Source organism: Struthio camelus, chromosome 7, assembly GCF_040807025.1.
Source record: "Struthio camelus isolate bStrCam1 chromosome 7, bStrCam1.hap1, whole genome shotgun sequence".
Classification (NCBI taxonomy): Eukaryota; Metazoa; Chordata; class Aves; order Struthioniformes; family Struthionidae; genus Struthio; species Struthio camelus.
The window spans coordinates 39,106,854-39,128,340 of NC_090948.1; the positions used below are offsets into that span (position 1 = coordinate 39,106,854).

At 45.4% G+C, this 21,487-nt stretch overlaps 1 protein-coding gene across 4 annotated transcripts; it reads left to right on the forward strand.

Annotated features, from left to right (window-relative positions):
* The first annotated feature begins 532 nt into the window (after positions 1-532).
* On the forward strand, positions 533-21,487 carry LOC104144624 (hexokinase HKDC1). 4 transcript variants are annotated; one of them, XM_068950910.1, is made up of 19 exons: positions 635-915; positions 1,109-1,309; positions 4,674-4,836; positions 6,968-7,116; positions 7,200-7,319; positions 8,156-8,251; positions 9,631-9,730; positions 10,373-10,556; positions 10,920-11,075; positions 11,612-11,845; positions 12,450-12,754; positions 13,058-13,206; positions 13,296-13,415; positions 15,199-15,294; positions 15,384-15,483; positions 16,522-16,705; positions 17,457-17,612; positions 18,389-18,622; positions 19,293-21,487. In XM_068950910.1, the coding sequence occupies exons 2-19, from the start codon at positions 1,247-1,249 to the stop codon at positions 19,435-19,437; spliced, it is 2,754 nt and encodes a 917-aa protein (XP_068807011.1). In that variant the 5' UTR covers positions 635-915; positions 1,109-1,246; the 3' UTR covers positions 19,438-21,487. The 4 variants fall into 4 exon arrangements, with proteins under 4 accessions (XP_009674033.2, XP_068807011.1, XP_068807010.1 ...); XM_068950909.1 differs by having other exon boundaries at positions 819-901; XM_068950911.1 differs by adding an exon at positions 3,501-3,603 and having other exon boundaries at positions 835-1,309.

Below are 21,487 nucleotides of genomic sequence, written 5' to 3' on the forward strand. Positions count from 1 at the left end.
TAGCATTGCCCCTTCCCTCCCCTGCGACTGCTTTGTCGAGATAATTTTTAATTGTAATCTTGTTTTGCAGAATTTTTGAGTGGCGATTGCCTGCAAATGCAGTAAGTGCGCTCTGTTTCAGCTGAAATATTGAACAGTAGTTGAAGGGAAAGCCACTAAGTGTCAGTGTAGTTTGAGAGCGAACCAATAATTACCCATGAGAATGCCTTTTTTACCTTTGTGTCCACATCTCTCTCAAGTTTTATTTGTATGAAGTGCCTATAATTTATAGGAATATCATGCAAAATCATGACAAAACCCTGGAAACACTTATATTTTCAGAATTAATTTTTTTTGAGCAATAGTTAAAGGCTGTGTCAAATTCAGCTCGGGTGCAAGGAAGCAACTCTTGCTGTAGGTACTGTGTGCTGTTAGTTGTGAAGGCATCTGCTTTATTAAGTAAGGCAGTCTGATATCAAAACTCTGTTGTCAGATAGGTCTGGCCCCTCCCTAGGTTTTGCTGCTCTGAGGAGCTACTTTGGTCTGAGACTTTGTCTTTGGGAGGGGCGAAGGGAGAATAATCTATGCAAAACCTCTCTCAGCTGGGAATTGGTGCAAGAGATACTTCATCTGGGGGTGCATGTGTGCCTCTTGCTCCCTTTACACAGCTGAAGCTTTACTGAAAAAAGCTGTAGATTAGGGCATGCTGTGAGGAGCCAGAGTGGACTTAATTCATGCGGAAGAGCCTGTCTCGCAACTGGGAGTGCTGACTTAGAGGGAAGAAGCCTCCTGAAATCCCCCCTAACTTTCCAGGTTCCCGGCAGCACGGCTGTGCGCTCAGGCTGGTGTGAGGCTGTCAGCAGCTGGGGAAGCGGAGCAGGGTGAAGCCGAGCAGGCTGCGTAGCAACTGCATTGCAAAGGGGTAACAATTCCCAAGTGAGGCAGGAACAAAATCGATTTTTCTCCCCTTCAGCTTGGCAGCTGTCCAGGTGCCTGCTGTGGCACAATGAAGTGTGTAGCTGGCGAGGGAGGGACTTGGGGTTGGTGTGGGGGGAGATGCACAGAGACTGAAGTTTAATCATTGAACCAATCACACGGGATGGATTTATTCCTGGACTCAATTTCCCAGGAACTCTACCATCTCGCCCTGGAGGAAATGCCTCGGCTGACATTTCTCTAGCTCCGGCTTTGTGAGTTAAGGACCAGTTGCTCTGGAATTACTCGCAGCAACTCTGTCGCAACTGACACATCCATCAGCTCCGAGAAAATGTTTGCTGTCCACTTGCTAGCTTTCTATTTTACAAAACTAAAAGAAGATCAAATAAAAAAGGTATGTAAGATGCAGCATTAGCAGAGATTCCTGTTTTGAGTGGATCTGTATTACTCAGACGATATTTTATGGGATCTGCAGTGTGTAGTACAGACCAGATAATGGTTTTATCTACTTAAGCCCTAAAGATGAATGGGGGTAAGAAGTATTTGGACTCCTAACCATCTGATGACTGTGTGAAAAAGATCTGGTTTGTATTTTTACCTGCACAGTAGTAAAAGCTCTCTTCCAGTAAGGGACTAAATCCTTTTCTGTAAGGAAAACTAATGCTAAAACTTTAGGACCTGTATTCTCCAGCGTGGTGTAACACAGTCCAGAGGGCAGCAAGGAACTCCTTGCTGAATTGCTTTGAGAGTGTACCATGAAGGGTGGGATTTTTAAGCTGAGCAGGAATTTGATTCTCGTGTTGTAGTAGGGGGTGGGGAAAACTGGGCTTTTTATATCAGCTCTTTTGGGACTCGACACACAGTTTCTACTAATGTTAGTGTGGGAGAAGGACCCGTATCTCCTGTCTAGTTGTCTGACCTGGCTGAGGACTCTAATATTAATGAGCTTTAATTAAAGATGGAGAAGTCCAAGATGGTTCAGATCTTAAGGTGTCAGTGCTAGGAGTGAGCTGCCTAATGGTTACTCTCCTTGGACACAGACCAGAGCGTTAAGTCTGCTTCTGTAGCTGTGCTGCGGTGGGCTGTTGTCTCTCCATCCTAAAACCCCACAGGGCCTGCATGCTCACTGGCTGGGGAAGTCCTCTGGTTTCTAGCCGTGTCCTCTGAGGGTCCCCTGTTCTCCTGGCCTCTCCATCAAGTGTTTTGTGAGGGCTATCTCTACCCCGCCCTGCCTTTGTATTTTCCAGCCGTTTGGGAGCAGGGCTGTCCGCAGATGCGTAGCAGCGTTGCAGATCCAAGGTCCCTGCAGATAGTGCTGTCTCCACCACTGCGTTCATCAGATAGGCGAGTGACACCAGGTTTCCATGCACCCTCGCTCAAAAGTGGAGTGACTTGTTCTTAAGGGACTTCTTCCACTACTTCTGGTGTTACAGGCACTGGCCATTCCTGCATTTACAATCAAACGGTGCGTTAGCGGGGCCTTGCTCTGGTTGTAAATCAGGCTAGAGGCTCAGTGAGCTTTCCTGGGCTCTGCCTTATCTAGTACTTTGGAGAGGACTGGCCCTTCTCTGGCTGTAGGTAAACAGGGTGGAGAATGCAATTTATATGGGAAGCAGATAGCTAGCGTGTGACCTCTGCAAACAGAAACGTAGACATTTTTATTATTTTTTGTTTCCTTTTGCAAGGTACTTCTCTTGTCAGTTATTTGGAAAAGAGGATCTATGTAAGAGAGAGAGCGTGCGCTGTCTCTCCAGTCATATTGTGGTGCTTGGGCTGAGAAGGTAATTCTACGCAGTGGCAAGGCTCAAAAAAGCATGGGATGAAATCAAGTGTTTGTGCAAACCAGGGCTACAAAGAAGGGCCTGAAAATGGCCTTTTAAAGACATGGCTGTAGCCTAAGACAGCTGCCTCTTCTCATTTTGTATATTAAATTTTTCTCCAGTGTGTATACAGTTATCGTTAGATAAATGCTTCAGTTATTCTCGGGGTCCCAGCTCTCTCAGGTAGGTCATTTCTGCCCATCAATTGTAAAGGGGACTGTGAATAGGTAATTCTTTTGTAGAACTGTGCCTTGGTAATATAGGTGGCTGGTCACTTACAGAAGAGGCCAATTTATCCGTGGCCTATCCATGACCCTTCTCTGTTTAAACAAGGCTACCTCTTAAATCTTGTTGCCAGTGGCACTTGTTTCATGTATGTTCTCCCATCCCTCTAGATCTCCCTGTGTGAACAGGACTGATGAAACACTCTGAACGGATAGAGCAGCATCAAAACATAGCCCCTGGTACAAGAGCTCCTAAGCGTCTGTACTAGAGAGGCCTAGGAAGCTGTTCCACCTCTCTCTCCTGCCTGATGGCTCTGGCCCTGAGCCTTGTGTTGTAGGGAGTAAGATTTTCACACCGATTACCTTCCAGGGTTTGTCCAGCTATTTGGAGCACAGAAACATTATGCCTGTATCGTGTTTGTTCTTACAGCACTGGAGTCTGGCAGAAACTGCAGGGCTGCCCAGTGGAAATGAAAAACATTTTGATAACAGCAGATTCTTCTTTTGCTGCATTAATCCTTTGTCGTATCTTGCTATGTAGGTTCCAGGCCGCCTTTCTTATAGCCATGTGTCCAGCCCTGCAGGTAAATGTCAGTCCAAGGAGTCATGTGGTCATGAAGAGGAAAATCTCCAGCTTTGCCCAGGTGAAGCTGTGCAGAAACATTGCCTGGTGTCTATACCGGTTTATCTGAATGAGTGCTCCCTTCTCCACGGATGCTTTTGATCCCCTTTGAATTTGACTGGCTTTCACTTTGATTGCATGCTGCATGTTATAGACCCTTCAGAAAGGGTATTATTGGTTGCACCCCAAAATGTTCTATACGTCTGGTCCTAAAATCACAGCAAATAGAAGGCAGAGCTGGGATGGGAATCAGACTTTAAGCTCAGCCTGGCCTGTCAACGAGGTTAATTGTCCTATGGAGCGAAGCGGTAGCTGAATAGATGTTTTCAGATCATGGCTGACATGCTTGGGCACTGACGGTGTTTTCTGGATCTAATTCAGAGAGGTCAGATTCTCACCAGGTTGAGATACTTATACAGACCTAGTTTATGATATGTATAGGATAAAAGATGGTTTAAAACCAGCCCATTAGGATCTGGAGCAAGACTTGGAGGCTTACGTAGGGTGGCAGGTTACTGATCCATCAGAAAAGGTGGCTAATGTTTTGACACTGTTTTGCCAGGGTCAGGTTAAAAACTCTCAAAACAAAGTTTTTGTAAGAGTTAGTGTTCTGATGATGCCTTGGAGTTTGCTTCCGGTCATGTTCATGGGAATTTAGCTACTGAGATCAGAAACAAAATGAGCTTGTAGAATCAGAGAGGTGGGTTTGCATAGGTGGTAGCTCACCTTTAGCCTGTCGCGCACGTGGAACGAATCCTTTGCCTCTCTGTTGGGTCTATTTAGCCTCGTGTTTGTCAGGCAGGTGGCAGTGAGCGAAGCGATACTTGTCTGGCACTGTGCAGCAGTGCAGCTGGAATTGGAGTCCAGGGTGTTTTTTGGGCTTTCATGTCAAACTGCACCCCTTATGTTTAGAAAACTAGTGAAAGTGGCTAGGAAAATCCTGCTCTTTTTCTCTGCTGGCTGAGATTAAGGAAGCCTCCCCTGGTACACGTGGGAGAGACCTTCTGTAGCAAGAGAGCTGTGCCCAGCCCAGCTGGCTGCCGAGCACCGAGGAGCCTGTGCGCCTCCCAGTAACGCCTGGCCCGTTTCCAGGTTGACAGGTACCTGTATCATATGCGCCTCTCTGACGATGTCTTGCTGGACGTGATGGCTCGCTTCCAGGCCGAGATGGTAAAGGGCCTGGGGAGAGACACGAACCCTACAGCAACGGTGAAAATGCTGCCGTCGTTTGTGCGCTCGCTGCCCGACGGCTCAGGTGAGTCCCCCCGCCTCTGCCGTGGATGTGCTTGCATGAGCAAAGGGCCTAGTTAGCTCTCTGGCCTCTGCAGCCGCAGCCTTGCCACCAGAGCTGCGGCTGGACGTGGCAAGGGCAGCCTCTACAGCCCAGACCCTGCAGTGCAGCGTGTGGCGGTGCCCCCGTGTGTGGACATGAGGCTGGCGTGTGGGAGCCCCAGGGAGGGCAGGGGGCTGTGCTGGGCTCCTGCAGGCTAGGAGCAGCTGCTGGCAGTGGTGAGGACGGGGCCGAGTCCCCCGGCAGCACTGGGGCTGCCTGCGGGAGCCCCGAGTTGCAAAGTCGCAGCAGAGCTGCAGTCTTCTCTTGCAGCGGATGTCATGCTGTTGTCTTTTTCTCTAACCACCCCCCCGCCCCCCAAACAATCCCCTCCTGCCCTTCCTTGCCATCTGTGCTGTTAAAAACACAGGATGGGTTTCCCCATAGTCTGCCAGGGCACAGCCTGCTCTGCTGCTGCAGCTGGATCCTCCTTTGCAGCTGCCAGCAGGACTTTGCCGAGGCAGGAGAGAGACTTTCTGCGGTGGTGTCCTCTGAGGAGGCGTGGGGGGAGGCGGGATCTGAAAGCCCATCTTTCTTGGAGTGACTGCGTCCAAAGTAACCCTGAGGCCCCTGCTCAGCTGGCTCCTGGCACTGCACAGTGACAGAGAGTGGTTTTCCCAAGTTTAACAACATCTCTGAATCTGTGCAGGGCTCTGTCTGGCCTAGGTTGGGACTTGGTGCGTAACAGCTCTTCATGCAGGAAACTTAAGAAAAAGGATTGCTACATACATCCTTTCCACAAGACTTTAGTCCTTCTGAAAGTGATTTCCTCACTATTAAAGGAGAAATAACTGCTTTAATGGCATACGGGGAACATTTGGAGGCAAATCGGCTGAAATGAGGGACATAGGAGGACGAACTGTATATAAGCACCTTGGGAACTGCCTGGTGGGAACTGAGTACTCCCCTTTTCACTGCTGCCTTCACCAAAGAACAAGAAACATTAGAAATATTAGAAATATTCAGAAAGAAATATTAGCCTTGTTATTGCTGTGGCTGTCAGAGGCTGCGAGGTATAACGTGGCACAGACCCTGTCCTGAAATTGCAGGGAACCCCCAAGGACATGAGACTTGGAAAATTGCGTGTGGTGTCATCACTGTTGCAAAACTTAATGTGTCCCAAAGCCAACGTTGGACACCATTTTCCTGGCCTGCACGGCCTTGCCCCGTGTCAAAGGCACACTGCACAGTCATGTGACATATGTCTTATTGACACGCTCCCTATTTTAAGTATCAAATTGATTTTTCTATGTTTGCACTCTCACTGTGAGTTCCTTATTGGTTACTTTATTTCCAGACAAAACTTCCAGCAGGTTTAAGCATCTCAAACTTGGCTGGCTTTTCCTATTTGCGGTAGCAATAAACTTCCAGATTTTTTTCGGTGCCTTCAGTGTTGCTACCTGAAATAGCCTCTATGGAGCATCATCCATTTTTAATCATTTAAGGATTAATGACCTGACTAATGTCACGGTTTACTGAGTAACCCAGTTTGTCCCCTCGCCTTTGTGATAGCTGGCCTTAGTATTACAGTATTTCCTGCTTCCCTTTCAGGATCAGATTTGATTTAAAAAAAAAAAAAAAAAAAGTCAAGTGTTTGTACCGTGGGACAAAGATCACGCAAGGCTATGTGCTTGCCACTGAATGGCCTTTGGGGAAGGACCGCTTCGTGTGCGTGGGATGGGGAGATAATTGCTTTATTGAAGCAATGAGGCCAGACTGCCCTTCTGTGCTGCAGTCCTGCTAGGGAAAGACATGTTTGAGCTGAGAGTGCAGCTGGCTGAGAAATGAGCTGTTGTTTTTACAGGAACGCTTGAGGGAATTCAGAGATAATTGTGTTGGTTGATTGGTTGACGCTGGGGTGGACAAACCAGTCTTGCTCCCCGTGGAAGCTGGCTTCTGCAGTAGGGCCATGTCTAATGGAGCTGCAAATCCACGCGCTTTACTGAGAATAGCTAATGCTCTCAAACTCCCATTTCCCTGAGCTGTAGCCTTGCGCATGGTGTCTGGGCTGTGCCTCTCCGCTGCCACTGCTGATGGTTGTCTGCTTGCATCGCAGAGAAGGGTGACTTCCTTGCTGTGGACCTGGGCGGCTCTCAGTTTCGTGCCCTTCAGGTGAAGGTGTCTAATGTCGGGAAGCAAAGCTGCCAGCTGGAGAGCAAATTTTACCCCACGCCCAAGGAAGTCATCCAGGGGAGCGGAGCTGAGGTAGGGCCTGTGGAGTTGCTCTGCGGCGGTGCTGCACGTGCCTGCTGGACACAGCCTGACCTATCTTCTCCCTCCTGCTGCAGCTTTTCGATTATGTTGCTGACTGTCTGTCAGACTTCATGGAGTCCAAAAACCTGAAGTATAAGAAGTTACCTCTTGGCTTTACATTTTCTTTTCCATGCAGACAGACCAAATTGGAAGAGGTAAGATGCAAAAAGAAAAAAAAAGTTACTACAGGCAAGTGTTGCTCCTTACAGAGCCTGTGGAAGCTATTGCGTGGGAGTGGTAGCTCGTGGCCTTGCGTGTGGGATAACCTTTGCACAGCTCTCTGAGCAAGGCATGGGCCAGCCATTGGTGTTTCACTAGACTTGACTACCATTCAAGGATTCATTTGCTATCTCAAGGCAACAGGATCTTTAAGCTAAAGCTATTTTACTTATCAGTACCTGACTCCATGGTAATCACATGTCCTTACATGAAGGCTATTAGACTTTAAAACATGTACTTTTGTGTCCTAAAGTGTGTGTGGTTTTCTTTTTTGGGGGGGGGGTTGTTTGTTTGTTTTTAAGTTCCTCTTGTTCAATATCTTTACAGTGCCTCCTGAATAGGAGAGACCTGTAGCTGAGCTGTTTGGAAAGCTGCATGGGGGAGATGAAAGGCTGATTGCAAATATTTTGTGACTGCTGCTTCTTTCCTCTCTTTTTGGTAGGGAATCCGTGCTTTAGGCCCCAGTCCTAAAATGCTTTGTTCTTAATGTTGTTAATTTGTGATGAATGTTGGTAAAAGCATTCACATTTTAAATGAAGCACGGGGAGATGCATTGCAGAGTTGGGGCCATATCGTTTTATCTGTTTTGTTGTGTTTGGCTGATAGCCACTGTAACTGAGGGTGAGGTATTCTGCCATGACTTGTTTCGGCTCACGTTTTCACAAATGGGGAGAGATAATGGGCTTCTTCCCAGGCATTGGTCTTGGCTGTCTTTGTAGCATGTTAGTAGGCCAAGGTTGGAGCTTTTTGGTCACTGACTGTTACTTTGCAGGGGGTGCTCCTTAACTGGACAAAACACTTCAAGGTCCGAGGCGTTCAGGACGTGGATGTGGTCAGCTCTCTGCACAAGGCCCTCAAGAAGCATAAGGCAAGTTTTGTTCCTCCAGAGGCCAAACTGAGTAGTCCCAGATTTGTCTTCCTGGGACGTCTGCGCTTGGTGCGTGTGATATGTGGGAGTTGCCAGACATCCCTCAAGGACACCCGGTAACAAGTGTCTGACATGGCTGTACACTGAGTAGATATGGCTAGGGCCTCTGAGGGCTGCTCTCTGTCTCCTCCTTTCCCAGGGGTTGCTGCCCCACAGCTGTGGAAGGGGACATACAGCTCCAACGCAGCTGCCCCAGCTCACAGTCTGGCAGTGATGGCAAATGCACACTGGTAAACTGGATTGGAAGTGGTGGGGGACCAGTCCAGCCCCACTGTCGTCCTGAGCTAGAGGGAATGCGCTGTCAGCCTGCATGACGAGATGCAGATACGTGCTGTATTTTGTAGCTTGGGCTGTGTGGGATGGAGAGCTGGGAGGGAGGCGGTATCAGCTTAAATTAGCACACCTAACTCTGCCAGGGCTTGCCTACTTCAATCTATGGGATACAGTGGTGGTAATTCTAAAAATCAGCAATAAGACAGGATTAAATATGCCCTTTAACTAGTGTATTCCTTTGAATAGCATTGTGACAATATTTTTGGAAAGTCTTTTCATATTCTGTACTGTTCGTAACATCATCTAAGAAACAGCAAGCATCTCTTCATATCTTGTCCTCATTGTAGTAAGGAGGAAATTCTGCTATTTTCTCGTGTAATAAAACTCCAGCCTTGATTTTTTTGGTTCATTTCTTTCTCTGCATCAGTCTTGCAGCAGTTAGCAGATCAAGGATTTGCGACTTCCTAGGTGAAGTCCAGCTCCTTGTTAGAGGAGGCACTCATGTTGCAAGGATCCTGATATAACTTTGTACTTTATCTCAGTGTGAAAGGAAAACTGCATAGCTCTGATGGAAAGGCTTTTTATTTGGGTGTGATGTTGATGTACTGAACCTTATGTTGAGTAGTTACATTTGTATATGCATTTCCTGTCAGTTTGATGGGATCTGGTCATGGCATAGTACGTTCGCCTGAGCGAGATACCAGAATGCAGCCTATAAGGACACGCGCACTGGTGCCAGCACGTCACGAAATTCCAAACAGTAAGGCTTTGCCTTCTTGGAAAAGAAGGGTGGATTGAGGAAAAACAAATCCCACACCACTGAAGACCCTGGCTGGCCAAGCACTTGAGAATTCGGAGATGTTCCTTACTTTACAGTGTTGTAGGGACAGTGTTATAAAAGCAAGTAGCGTGCGCTTTTGGTTCAGGCAAGCTCTAGCAGTTAACCTTCAATGCACTACCCAGGAGTATGTCTGCCTGTTTTTGCATCTACAGCTAGGATGCTTTCTCAGCATATTTCTATTAACCCCTCATCTTTATACTCTCAGGGCATAGATGTAGATGTCTTGGCACTAGTCAATGACACCGTGGGAACCATGATGACTTGTGGATATGATGACCAGCGCTGTGAAGTTGGACTTATAATTGGTAATTTGTTCTGTTCACTAAATATTTTCTTCCCCCACCATTTGTTTAATCTTAACGATCCTTAAGTAGAAGGCAGTGTCCCAGTAAAGGAAAGGCCAGAGAGAAAATGGAAAAAACAGTGTTCAGATTTGCAAGCCAGACTGCCTTATGTAAGGCAACAGTTCCTATGTTGATCACATTGCCATCAAGTATTAAGGTGTACTCCTTGTTTTGTCTGGATCCGGTTCTGACCACCACAAACTTTTCTGCTGACAGCATGGCAAATCCAGTGTCTACCTCTCCAGAAAAAGCTGAATTCCCTCTTGCCTCTGGCAGTAAAGATCAGCTACTCTTCCAGTAACTTGTCTGCTTCGCGGCACTGCCGTGGCTTTTTCTAAGCCACATAGAGGTACATTTGAGATAGAAGAAAGGTTTTTAAATGAGTTGAGCCTTAGATCAACTTCTGGTACTTTCACTCAACGTAAAATGTTATTTAATGAGTATAGGCAGCTTGACAGTAGCACACTCTACCACAGGTGTATGTATTTGCATTTTCTTTTAAAGAAAACACTGACTTTTTCCCAAACATGTGGGCTTAAAATAAATGAAAAACAAACCTGGGGCAAATGTGTAATTTTTCCACATTGGCTCCAACATGCGCAGGGACTGGCACCAATGCTTGCTACATGGAGGACATGAGGCACATCGACCTGGTGGAAGGCGACGAGGGGAGGATGTGCATCAACACGGAGTGGGGGGCCTTCGGGGATGACGGTGCTTTGGATGACCTCCGCACGGAGTTTGATCGAGAGCTTGACCTGGGATCTCTCAATCCTGGAAAACAGCTGTAAGTGACTTCCGCTGCTGATTTGACTTGGCAGTCTAAGGACTTTGCATATGTTTCCAGAGTGTGCCAGGAGCCCCTTTAGAACGGCAGTGGGGTTGAATGAATGTAAGCTGACCTGATCCTTGTCCTGCCCGATCTGGACCTTTCTAATCACTTATCTGGGGGGCTGTGGTTGGGTCCCAGCACCTCAGGAAGGCATAATGTCCACAGCTTAGCTCCCAAGCACCTTTTGTAGGTGCTTAAATTATGTTTGACCTGTGTAAGAACATAAGATGCTTGTACTTGACCATGTAATGGCTCTGGCAAGTAGTGAAATTGAGTCTGGGTAATCCTACCTGTAGTCCTACCTGTGCTTTGTTCCAGGTTTGAGAAGATGATTAGCAGCCTGTACCTGGGAGAACTTGTAAGACTCATTCTTCTAAAAATGACAAAGGAAGGTCTGCTTTTCAACGGGAAAGTGTCAACAGCCCTGTGTACTAAGGGCAAGATTGAAATGAGACACGTGTCTGCAATGGAAAAGTAAGAGCTGGAGTACACCCTCTGAGAGTGGCTGTTACTCTTTCATAAGCAGCAAAGTTGTTAATAATTTCATTATAATCTATGGGTATTTGGAATTGATCCTGCACTGGCCAGCTTGGTTTTGCTTTTACCTAGGAGACAAATGATCCTTCCTTAAGTAAGAATTGGTGGAAGATGAAATGTTAACAAAGTACCGCAGTAGCAAATGTACTGTTAACAATCACAGGCATAAATTGTTTAAATAATCTCTTTGGAGACCCGACCGCATAGGAGGGTTCCTGCAATTTTCAGCTTCTGGGATGTGGGAATGCTTGGCTTGTATTGGGGTTGTGGAGATAGAGCGCAGACTCTGGGTCATCTCGTGGATGGAAAACTGACAGGTTCTGGTGTTTTCCAGAGCAATCCCACTGTACACTGATACTTCAGGGATGATTTCTGTATTTGCATTGTACTGAAGAAAGCTGTGCATCTATTATTGATTTGTGTGTGGCCTACTATCCTTGCATTAAATGATTCATTCCTTTGTTTTGGGGCAGATATAAGGAGGGTCTGAGCAACACGAAAGAGATACTTACAGAGCTGAACCTATTTCCCTCTGAAGAGGACTGCATTGCCGTTCAGCATGTCTGCACCATCGTTTCCTTCCGCTCAGCCAACCTCTGTGCTGCAGCCTTAGCAGCCATATTAACGCGACTGAGAGAAAATAAAAAAGTGTTAAGGCTGCGAACCACTGTTGGGATTGATGGGACCCTCTATAAAACCCACCCCCAGTAAGTAATCAAAGAGCATGTGGTAATTCCTGGCCGTGGGCAGCTGCTGTTAAGGGTCCCCGCCCGCATGAATGTGCGGCTTTTCAGGAGAGCTGCTTGCCCTGCCACAGGGCAGGGGTGAGATCTGGCTGGACTGGGGAAGGTAAGACTGACTTAGTTATCACAAAGCTGGCTCAGGAGCTTTAAAGCTGGCGGAGGTACGCTGATGTCTAGCGGAGAGCAAGTGACTCCTCCAGTGACTGCCTCTGGGGCACTTGCAGTTCATTTATTCCTTGGATTTTTGAACGTATACTCAAACTTCTCCCAAGTTTGGATGGAGGCCAAGTGTCTGTTGCTCTGATTCTGACCTTCTTTAGCCTGCTTCTCCTTGGCACTCACACTCGTCTACAGGTGTTTTCTCATTCCTGGAAAGAGTACAGCTTCTGCAGAATAGTCAGAAATTGGGAGCATTGTACTCGTCTCCAGACCAGTTTCTGACACTGTGCTGGCTGCTGTGCTTCCTCACTTGTGAGTTTCAATGCGTGCATGTACTGGAAGCATATGTGTAATGTAAGCCGTGTGGGAAATGCCTACGAAGGTCTACAGAAGCTCTTTGTTCCCCGAGGTATGCTAAACGTCTGCACAAGGTGGTGAGAAGGCTGGTCCCCAACTGTGATGTTCGATTCCTCCTCTCTACGAACGGCAGCGCAAGGGGGGCCGCCATGGTCACGGCAGTGGCGTACAGGCTGGCGGCGCAGCGCAAGCGAATCGACGCTGTTCTTGCACCGTTTCTGCTCTCCCTGGAAACCCTCAGAGAAGTGAAGAACAAAATGAGGACGGAGCTGGAATATGGACTAAAGAGAGAGACGCAAAGCAGGGCCACGGTGAAGATGTTACCCACATATGTCTGCGGGACCCCGGATGGAACAGGTGAAGTCTTTTTCTGGTCACCTGGGGGTAGTGCAGGGAAGTTGCTCGTCTGTTTTCTTTGGGGGGAGTATGACAGTATGGAGAATCCTGGAAAATGCCAGGGTGGTGTCTGCTGGCAAACTGTTGCTTCCTGTGGTTTTATCAGCCCCTCGCCTAGCAGACTGATGGGCTGAATGTCACAAGGAACAGTGTGTTATCACAGGCTCAGCAGAAGTTTTTTGAAGATTTATGGCAGAGTATGGCATTCTGAGTGGCGGACATGCTATGAGACGCACCAAAATGAAATATTTTCTTCTCTTACAGAGAAAGGGAAGTTCCTTGCCCTTGATCTTGGTGGGACAAATTTCAGGGTTCTGCTGGTCAAAATTAGAAGTGGGAGAAGGAAATCGGTGCGAATGTATAACAAAATCTTTGCCATTCCTTTGGAGATCATGCAAGGGACCGGGGAAGAGGTAACTTCTAATAAATATTTAACTGGTTCAGCCAGGGCCCCTGGAATGGGAGTACCCGTGAGATTTACATACTTTTTCTGTCCTTCCAGCTCTTTGACCACATTGTCCAGTGCATAGCAGACTTTTTGGAGTATATGGGGATTAAAGGTGCTCGCCTGCCTCTGGGCTTCACCTTTTCCTTCCCCTGCAGGCAAGCCAGCATTGACAAGGTAAGGACCAAAAGGGAGCGAGGGTCATCTGGCAGCTCTGCATCTATTTGGCAAATGACGTTATTTTGGGTGGTGATGACTTTTTTGGTTTGGAATTTGCTGGCAGAAGCACTTTTTAAATGTCTCTCTGTCTGTCTGTCTATCTCTTTTCCTAAGTGTTTTTCTCCAAGCAGGACTTTTCAAGGTTTGGTGGGAAAATTAAAAACAAAAACAAAAAACACCCTACTGAATTGGTAGATGGGGATTTTATTACTCTGCTGTGCAAATTCATTGTTTAGGAGGAAAGATATTTTATATGTTTATAGGAGGCAGAACTTTCACCTATTGTGCCTGATGAGAAATGGCTATTTGCTTTCGTTCTCTAATGAGTGAGTCCTTATGAGGTCTAAATGACTGCACGTTTTTAATGGCCCAGGAATCTCTTGTGCTGCCTTCTCTCTGTAATGCTAAGGGAGAGCAGTCCCCTCCTTGTACTTTTTTCAGCTTCGATCCCAGGGTATTCTCCTGGCTATGCTGCAGAGCCCTGACTGTACAACTTTCCCGCTTACGTTAGTTTCTTTTTGTTGAGTGTCAGTGGGCAGAACTGAGCTTGCTTATTCTCACCTTGGAAGGGTTGGACCTTTCCAAGTCTGATTTGTTAATTGGACAATTAACAAAATAATAAGGTCCCTCCAAAATTAATCTAATTTCTTACATCAGCTCTGGACAGATGAAGAGTTTAATCAAGAGTAATCACGAATTTATTTATTTATTTTTTATTGCCTTTCCTAAGGGGGCAGGGGGAAAAGGGAGTTCTGCTGCCTAATCTGGTCAGTTATGTAGGATTCTGGGGAGGATGAGAGACTTCAATTGTATTAAACGTTTTTAAGTCCTGGTGGATTTTACAGTCGCTTCCAGGCTTGCCTGGCTCAATTTTCAGGTGCTAGTTGAGAGTATAGCAGTAGGACTTGATTATTTGTGAGGAAACCACTCAGCGTGCCTTTCCATCCTGCAGCATAGTACTTAGATGTTGTCAAGCGATGGAGAAACAATTGCCACTGCAGCAGTGGCAAGCTGAGTGAGACGGATCTGGTCAGGGCCCCAGGTATGTGGCCCTGTGGGTCTTGTCTCCAGCTGTTACTACAACTTTTTTTTTTTTTTCCTCCCCTTCATTTGCCCCCCCCCCTTTTTTTTTTTTCATATGGACAGATAGTCCAGAGCCAGTTACCAAGTAGAAGGCCAATTACTTTGTATGACCTTCTGTGGGGTGAGGTTGCAGTCCAGATGGAAGCAAATTACAATTTTGCCTAGAGTAGCAAGATCATACCCAAGTGTCCTTCCGTAAAAGTGTCCTTCCATAAAAAATTAACAATGGAAATTCATTAGTTTTTGGGTGCTTAATTATTTACGGCAAATGCAGTTTTTACTATTTTTCTCCTGCAAATGGTGCAACGGCTGGGTGCGCAGAAAAGGAGAGAGAGAGCTTTACCAAAGGAGGAGAGAGCTTTAAAAGGTGTTGGGTGGGCAATGTCTTGATAAATGGGTGAGTAAACCTGGAGTGATCCCCATCTGTGTGCGTTAAACACACGCTTGCGCATTCCCTGCACCAGACACTTGCAATAACTTGTTTTTTCTGGCTCGGGAAATACTTACTCCTTTTCCCCCCCCCCCCTCTCTTTTTCTCACTTCCTCTCTGCCCCTCCCCCCCACCCCCCCCCAAAAAAAAAGAGAGAGAGAGAAGAAAATGAACGATGTCTGAAGTGTACCGTCCTCTCCAACTACATTTGTGGATTTTCTGTTTCAGGGAACTCTTGTCGGTTGGACAAAAGGTTTTAAGGCAACAGATTGTGAGGGGGAAGATGTTGTTGATATGCTGAGGGAGGCTATCAAAAGAAGAAACGTGAGCTATTCTTTTCTGCTTTCTGACACATTTAATGCACGCTCCCTCTTCTCCTGGGTCCCTACTATTGAATGTGACTTATATTTTAGGAATTTGACTTGGACATTGTAGCAGTGGTGAATGACACTGTTGGGACAATGATGACATGTGGATATGAGGATCCAAACTGTGAGATTGGCCTCATTGCAGGTACAGTGTTACTGAAGTGACCACTGTAAAATAAAATCATATATGCAAGTGCTAGGTTTCATTCCCTATTTCAGAGTTTGTAAAACAAATCTCTTACGAGTCTCTTACCTGCAGTATGATATATGGTGTTACTAGTTGCTAATAGATCTTGGCAGGTTTCTATGTTATTCAACTGAGAACATAGTAACACCTGTACCAGATCCAATCAAAAGTCCACCAGGTTCATGATCCTATTTCTGGCGGTGCCTAACAGTGGATGCCTGGGGAAAGAGTATGGGAAATATTCATACTGCATTTACTCTTTCTGTTATGGCAAGTATATTAATATTTACTGTGTAGGCAGGTCTTAGGCCTTGGAACAAGAAAATGTAGCTTTAAAAATTTAAACAAATTCTTTGTGGGCTTTCTAGGTAATTCCCCCAATAGATCCTTCCAAGTCTTCAGGCAGGAATGCATCTAAACACAGAAGATCTGAAGCCCCAGACTGAATGAAAATGAACTCTTATGGCTAGCTAAGTGCACCAGTTAGCTCATCTTGTTCAAAGACCTGGTCGTTATATTTGTCACTGTAGCCGCTGTTGGAGGCGTTGAGGCCCCATTCATCAAATCACTTCAGCCCTGGTTGCTGCTTGGCTGTCAGCTGGGCGGTGGTCGTGAACGCTGCCTCTCGGCAGGGTTGGCTTTTGGGGGCACACTCTCATGCAAGGAGATTTGTGGTGCGTTACAAATAGGCCGGTGCCAATGTCTGGTCACTGCTTGCCAGCAGCTGCCAAAAGCCGTTTCTGACCAGTAACAGAGAATTGCCCATTCCCTGCACTTGGAATGTTGTGTCCAAGGCCCGTTTCACTTGGGAGCGTTTCTGTTGTAACACCTTACTGCACGCACAGTGAAAGCTGGCAGTTGCTTCTGTAAGATCTGGGAGATATTTGAAATTGGGATCTGGAGAAGAGATGTTTCAAGATGATCACCCCAATCATCTTCCATGTGTTTCAGTTGCTACTTCACTTTTCTGGTTGAAGCCTTGTTGTTTCCTCCTAGGAACAGGCAGCAATGTGTGCTACATGGAAGACATGAAAAACATAGAAATAGTGGAAGGGAATGAAGGAAAAATGTGCATTAATACAGAATGGGGAGGATTTGGTGACAACGGCTGCATTGACAACCTCAGAACAGAATATGATAAAGAAGTAGATGAAGGTTCGCTAAATCCGGGGAAACAAAGGTACTATGATGGTCCTGATTTAAGAGAGTCCTCGAGATACATTGGCTGTTTTTTTTTTATGTGCAGTAAATGAATAATTGGAAAGGAAGTTTTAATGTTACATTTCATTTGCTGGACAGTAAGTAAGGCAGATATCCAGACAAAAAACACACACATGTTGTTTCTGTTACCACAGCACTGTTTTCACCCCAGGGCGTTTGCCAAGCAGTGCAGCCTTGAAGATTTCCCTGCGAAGCATAGGCCTTGTTGTATTCCTTCCTCTTGTGCTGTTCTACTTGCTTTGGTTCTAGGACCAATCCTCCTTTCAGAGTATTTTCTTAATGATGCTGATTAGCAGGCAGGGCTTTTTGTTAGCCTGCTTCAAAAGTCAAATACAAATCATGCAAGAGGATAAATTGAACTGACTGTTCTTGATTTGGTAAAGACAGTGCTGATTGCATATGACTCACCAGAGGGTGCATAGGGAGGGCAGGGAAATGTTTCTCTTGATGTGGACTATGGCTTTAAAGCTATCTTGGGTTTAATATTGCTATTGTGGTTTTTTTTCCTAGTTGTATTAGCTTTTGACATATATTTTGTAATTAATGTTTGCACTTGAAGTCACTGCAACAGATTTTTCTGATGAATGAAAGACGGAGTTCAAGGGATATTGTTCTGCAAGCTTTTGCTGCTTTTCAGGTTGTTAGGGTGCGTATCTACCACTGATTATGTTAAACAGAGCTAACTTGCTGTCTCTTTATTTCTATAACAGATATGAAAAAATGACCAGTGGAATGTATCTAGGTGAAATAGTGAGGCAAATTTTGATCAGCTTAACCAGACAAGGACTGCTGTTCAGAGGACAGATTTCAGAATCGCTCAGGAGAAGAGGCATATTTGAAACAAAATTCCTATCTCAGATTGAGAGGTAAAGATGTTAATTAGATTTACATGGTTTAAATTCTTAAGCTCTTCCAGAACCTCTGAAAAATAATTTTCCACAAAAGTGTGAAGCACTTTCCTTTGAGAGGTCTATTATGGTTTCCTCCTTGTGGGAGGGAGGAGGAGGAAGATGATATGATGAAACAAAACAAACAAAAACCCCCAAGAAACTGTGGGAGTTCTAGGATTATAGAATAATTATGAATTATCATTTCCTTTCTGTTTGGCTGCGTTGTCTTAGCATCAAGCATTTCTGTACTTGGAATTTTTCCTGTAGGACTTAAAATGGTACTTATTTAAAAAAAAAAAAAAAAAGTCAGTGATATGTAAATTCCTCATGAATATGGGCTTGACTGCATATCTGTGCATGTTTGCCACAGTCTTCCAGGCTACTAGAAACCTCTTCCACTTTTGGAAAAATTTAAAGGTAATATCTCACCTTTTAGATCACAAATAACACAATAAGGTGACTCATCTGGCACAGCTCCCTCATGGCTTTGGGAGCGAGGTGCCTAACTATTGTTTGTGCCTTCTGCAAATACAATCTAACACAGCAAAGAGCGTTCCAGGAGTGAGTTTTGGATCCAGGTTCAGACTGGAACTTTATTTTATACTTTAAAACAAACGGAGGCGGTTAGAGCTGGAGCTGTGGTCATGGTCCCTTTGCATCGAGATTCAGTCTCATCTGTAAGACTCTTCAACTTGAGTGCTTGCAAGAGTTCCCCCTAACGTCCTGCTGCTGCCTGTGTTTCCCTCTGCTAGCGACCGGCTAGCCCTCCTGCAAGTCCGGCGAATCCTGCAGCAGCTCGGCCTGGACAGCACATGCGAAGACAGTATCATCGTCAAGGAGGTGTGTGGAGCTGTTTCCAGGAGAGCTGCCCAGCTCTGTGGGGCAGGGCTGGCGGCTATTGTAGAGAAGAAGAGAGAAAACCGAGGCGTGGAGCACTTGCAAATCACTGTTGGAGTAGACGGAACTTTATACAAGCTCCATCCGCAGTGAGTACCGTGGTCTTACGTCTCTTTGCTTTTTTGCTCGATTTCATTGTGAAAATGTGCTGGGCTGTGCCAGCCTTCTGCTGAGATGGTCAAAAATAAGGGGGAATAAACATCTGACGTCTCATTGCATCCTGTCTCTTCCTTTTCTGTTGCAAAGGATTGAAAGTTGCAAAGGAAAGCCCAGTTTGTCACTGGGAGGCTCTTGTTCTCTGGGGTGTTAGCAAACCTACTCTTTTAATATTGATTTTTCCAGTGTTTTGGAGGATTTCTGCCATGTCTGGGGATCCTAGATGAATGCAAACTTGTTCACGTGGAAAGCTGTGTTGGGTTTCTGTAGTTAAGCCTGTATTTTGTGAGCAAGGCCTCAAAGTAGTTGCATTAGCTGTTGGTTTGGGGGAAGAGAGCACCTTCTGTGGTCTGGAAAGACAAGTGGCCTGTCTGGCATCCTGCTGAACAAAATTAAAGGTGGAGAAATATACTAAAATCTGATAGAGTACAGAAGTGTTTCTCTTTCACGTATGGGAAGAAAAATAGACAGAAAGGAATGGGATGGAGAAACAGAGGAGGATGTTGGCTGAGGTTTTGGTTCCCTGCTAAAAGATAAATACAAATGATCACAAACTGGAAGAGGGTCCTAAAACATTCTTTCCCTCTCTCCTTTTCCTTTCAGTTTTTCTAGGGTCCTGCGTGAAACCGTGAAGGAACTGGCACCGCAGTGTGATGTGAATTTCATGCTCTCTGAAGATGGGAGCGGGAAGGGAGCTGCCCTCATTACCGCAGTAGCGAAAAGATTGCATAATGTTGGAGAAAATTAAAAACAAGAGGTCAAGTCATTCCAGCATTGCCAGGCGTGTGCACTAGAGACTTGCTGAGTGGTGATTCAGGATAGCTTTGCCAGACCAGTACGCAGGTAGCTATTTTCAGGAAGCAGCTGGTTTTTGACTAACCAGCTTTTGTGTCCCTTGGTAACTTGATCAAGTGTTTCTGCTGACGTTCACTGATGTTATGTCTTGGAACGCTGCAAGCTGGTCAGTTCTGTACTTCCTGTAATTCATCTATAGTGCTATAGTGCACATGAGAGAGTTAAAAAAAAAAAAAAAAAAAAAAAAAAAAAAAGAAAGAAAAAGTCCCAACCTGTCTTCTTACAATGGCTTAATTAAGTCACTGCTCCACAAATGAGTATATCACCCATTTTCTTACAATTTGGGTTTTTTTTAGTTTTGTCTTGGCCTGGCTCAAGGGATATTGAGATCCTGATGTTGCACATATCTAGTGGACATGTTCATTCAACGCTTCAGTTTTTTTTTTTTTTTCTTCCCCTCTGCTACATTGGTTACAAGTGTATTGTAATGCGATTTTCCTCTGAATACAGAGGACACAATTAATAAATGAATGTAACGGAAAAAGGTGAGTCCACAAAATATTATTTTGTGTCAGAATACATTAGTGCACTTGAGTGTGTATAAACATAAACCAACGCTGGATGGATTCTGACTGTGACTGATTCTTCTCATCTGAGGGTGAAAGAGAAGATATAGAGCAGCTACAGTCTGCAGCTCCTGTGCTAGAACTGCCTAGCGAGTATCAAATCTGTTCATCTCTGGGCCACAAAAAAAGCTGTGTAGAAATAGTCACTTCAATTTCTCAAATTCTCCTCTTTGTTTTCCTTCGGTTATCTCCTCGCCTATTCAAAGATGATAAACTCACTTCTACAAAATGGAAATTAACCTGTGCACTCGTGTGACCAAAAGTCTCTCTCTGCTTGATTTAACCATCTCAAAATTAACTGAAACAGTAATGATACAGAAAAGCAGCGTACATAGAGCCTGCAATTCTCTTGTCAAGTATTTCTATATCTCCTTTAATCCTTTCTTCTTGGGTATTTACTTTGGGATGGCAGCAGAAAGTGGGGCCAGCGAATGCACCTTTAGATGGGTCAAAAGTAACAATAGTGCAAGGGGAATAAGCAGCTGGGTTTATAGAATAATCTGAAATAAGGCTGATGGGTGTAAACTTAGCAATGGCAAATTCAAAATTTGAACATGTGGACCTTTCTGTAGTTTTCACAAGACCTGTCAACAGCTCTGTTTCTGTGGTGGCGTCACAGGATGGGTGAAAAATAGCAGGTGGAAATGACTTTCCTTTCTGAAGGGGTTCCTCAAGGTGCTGAGCTCCCTATGCTGAGCAATTAAAAAGAGACGAGTTGTGAACTCGTATCAAATTTAATGTTTTCCTGCTATTTGTCAAGCAGCTTAATATTTTACATTTTCTTTACATTTCAGAATCCATAGTGCTGCAGAAAATGAAGCTTGCTTGCTAGGTAGTGGAGGCAGAGTTATTCAGAACTGACTTTTTTCCTAGTAGCGAACAGGTGAAGTCGTGTGAGGCTGGGCCCAGAAACACGAACCTCAGGGCTTGGGGCTGTGAGGAGCCTAGAAACAACCTAGAATAGCTCTTCTGTAAAAGCAATTGGTTATTTTTCCCCGGGCACTCTGAGATCTTGAACTAACAGTCCGCTTCTGAGAGCCTTTTGGGGAAGGGATCGTGCTACTCTGGGCAGCCCCAGAGCAGGGAAGGGTTGGCTACTGCTGGGTTTCACCAAGGGGGAAGGATACAGCATCGTGTTCCTGGCTATTTCCACGTGAAAACTGAAGGGAGACTGCGAGTTTGTGACATTCCTTGTTCTGGTTTTAAGTCACTGAGCTGAAATCTTTCTGTCTGTTGTATATGGCGATTCTTTTTTTACCTTAAACCAGGATTTTAAACTGAGAGTGTAACCCAGCATTCTGTATGCTGAAAAATATATAGTATGTTTATTGCATAAAGTTGATAGCAGATTTAAAATAAAATGACATTTTTCCACTT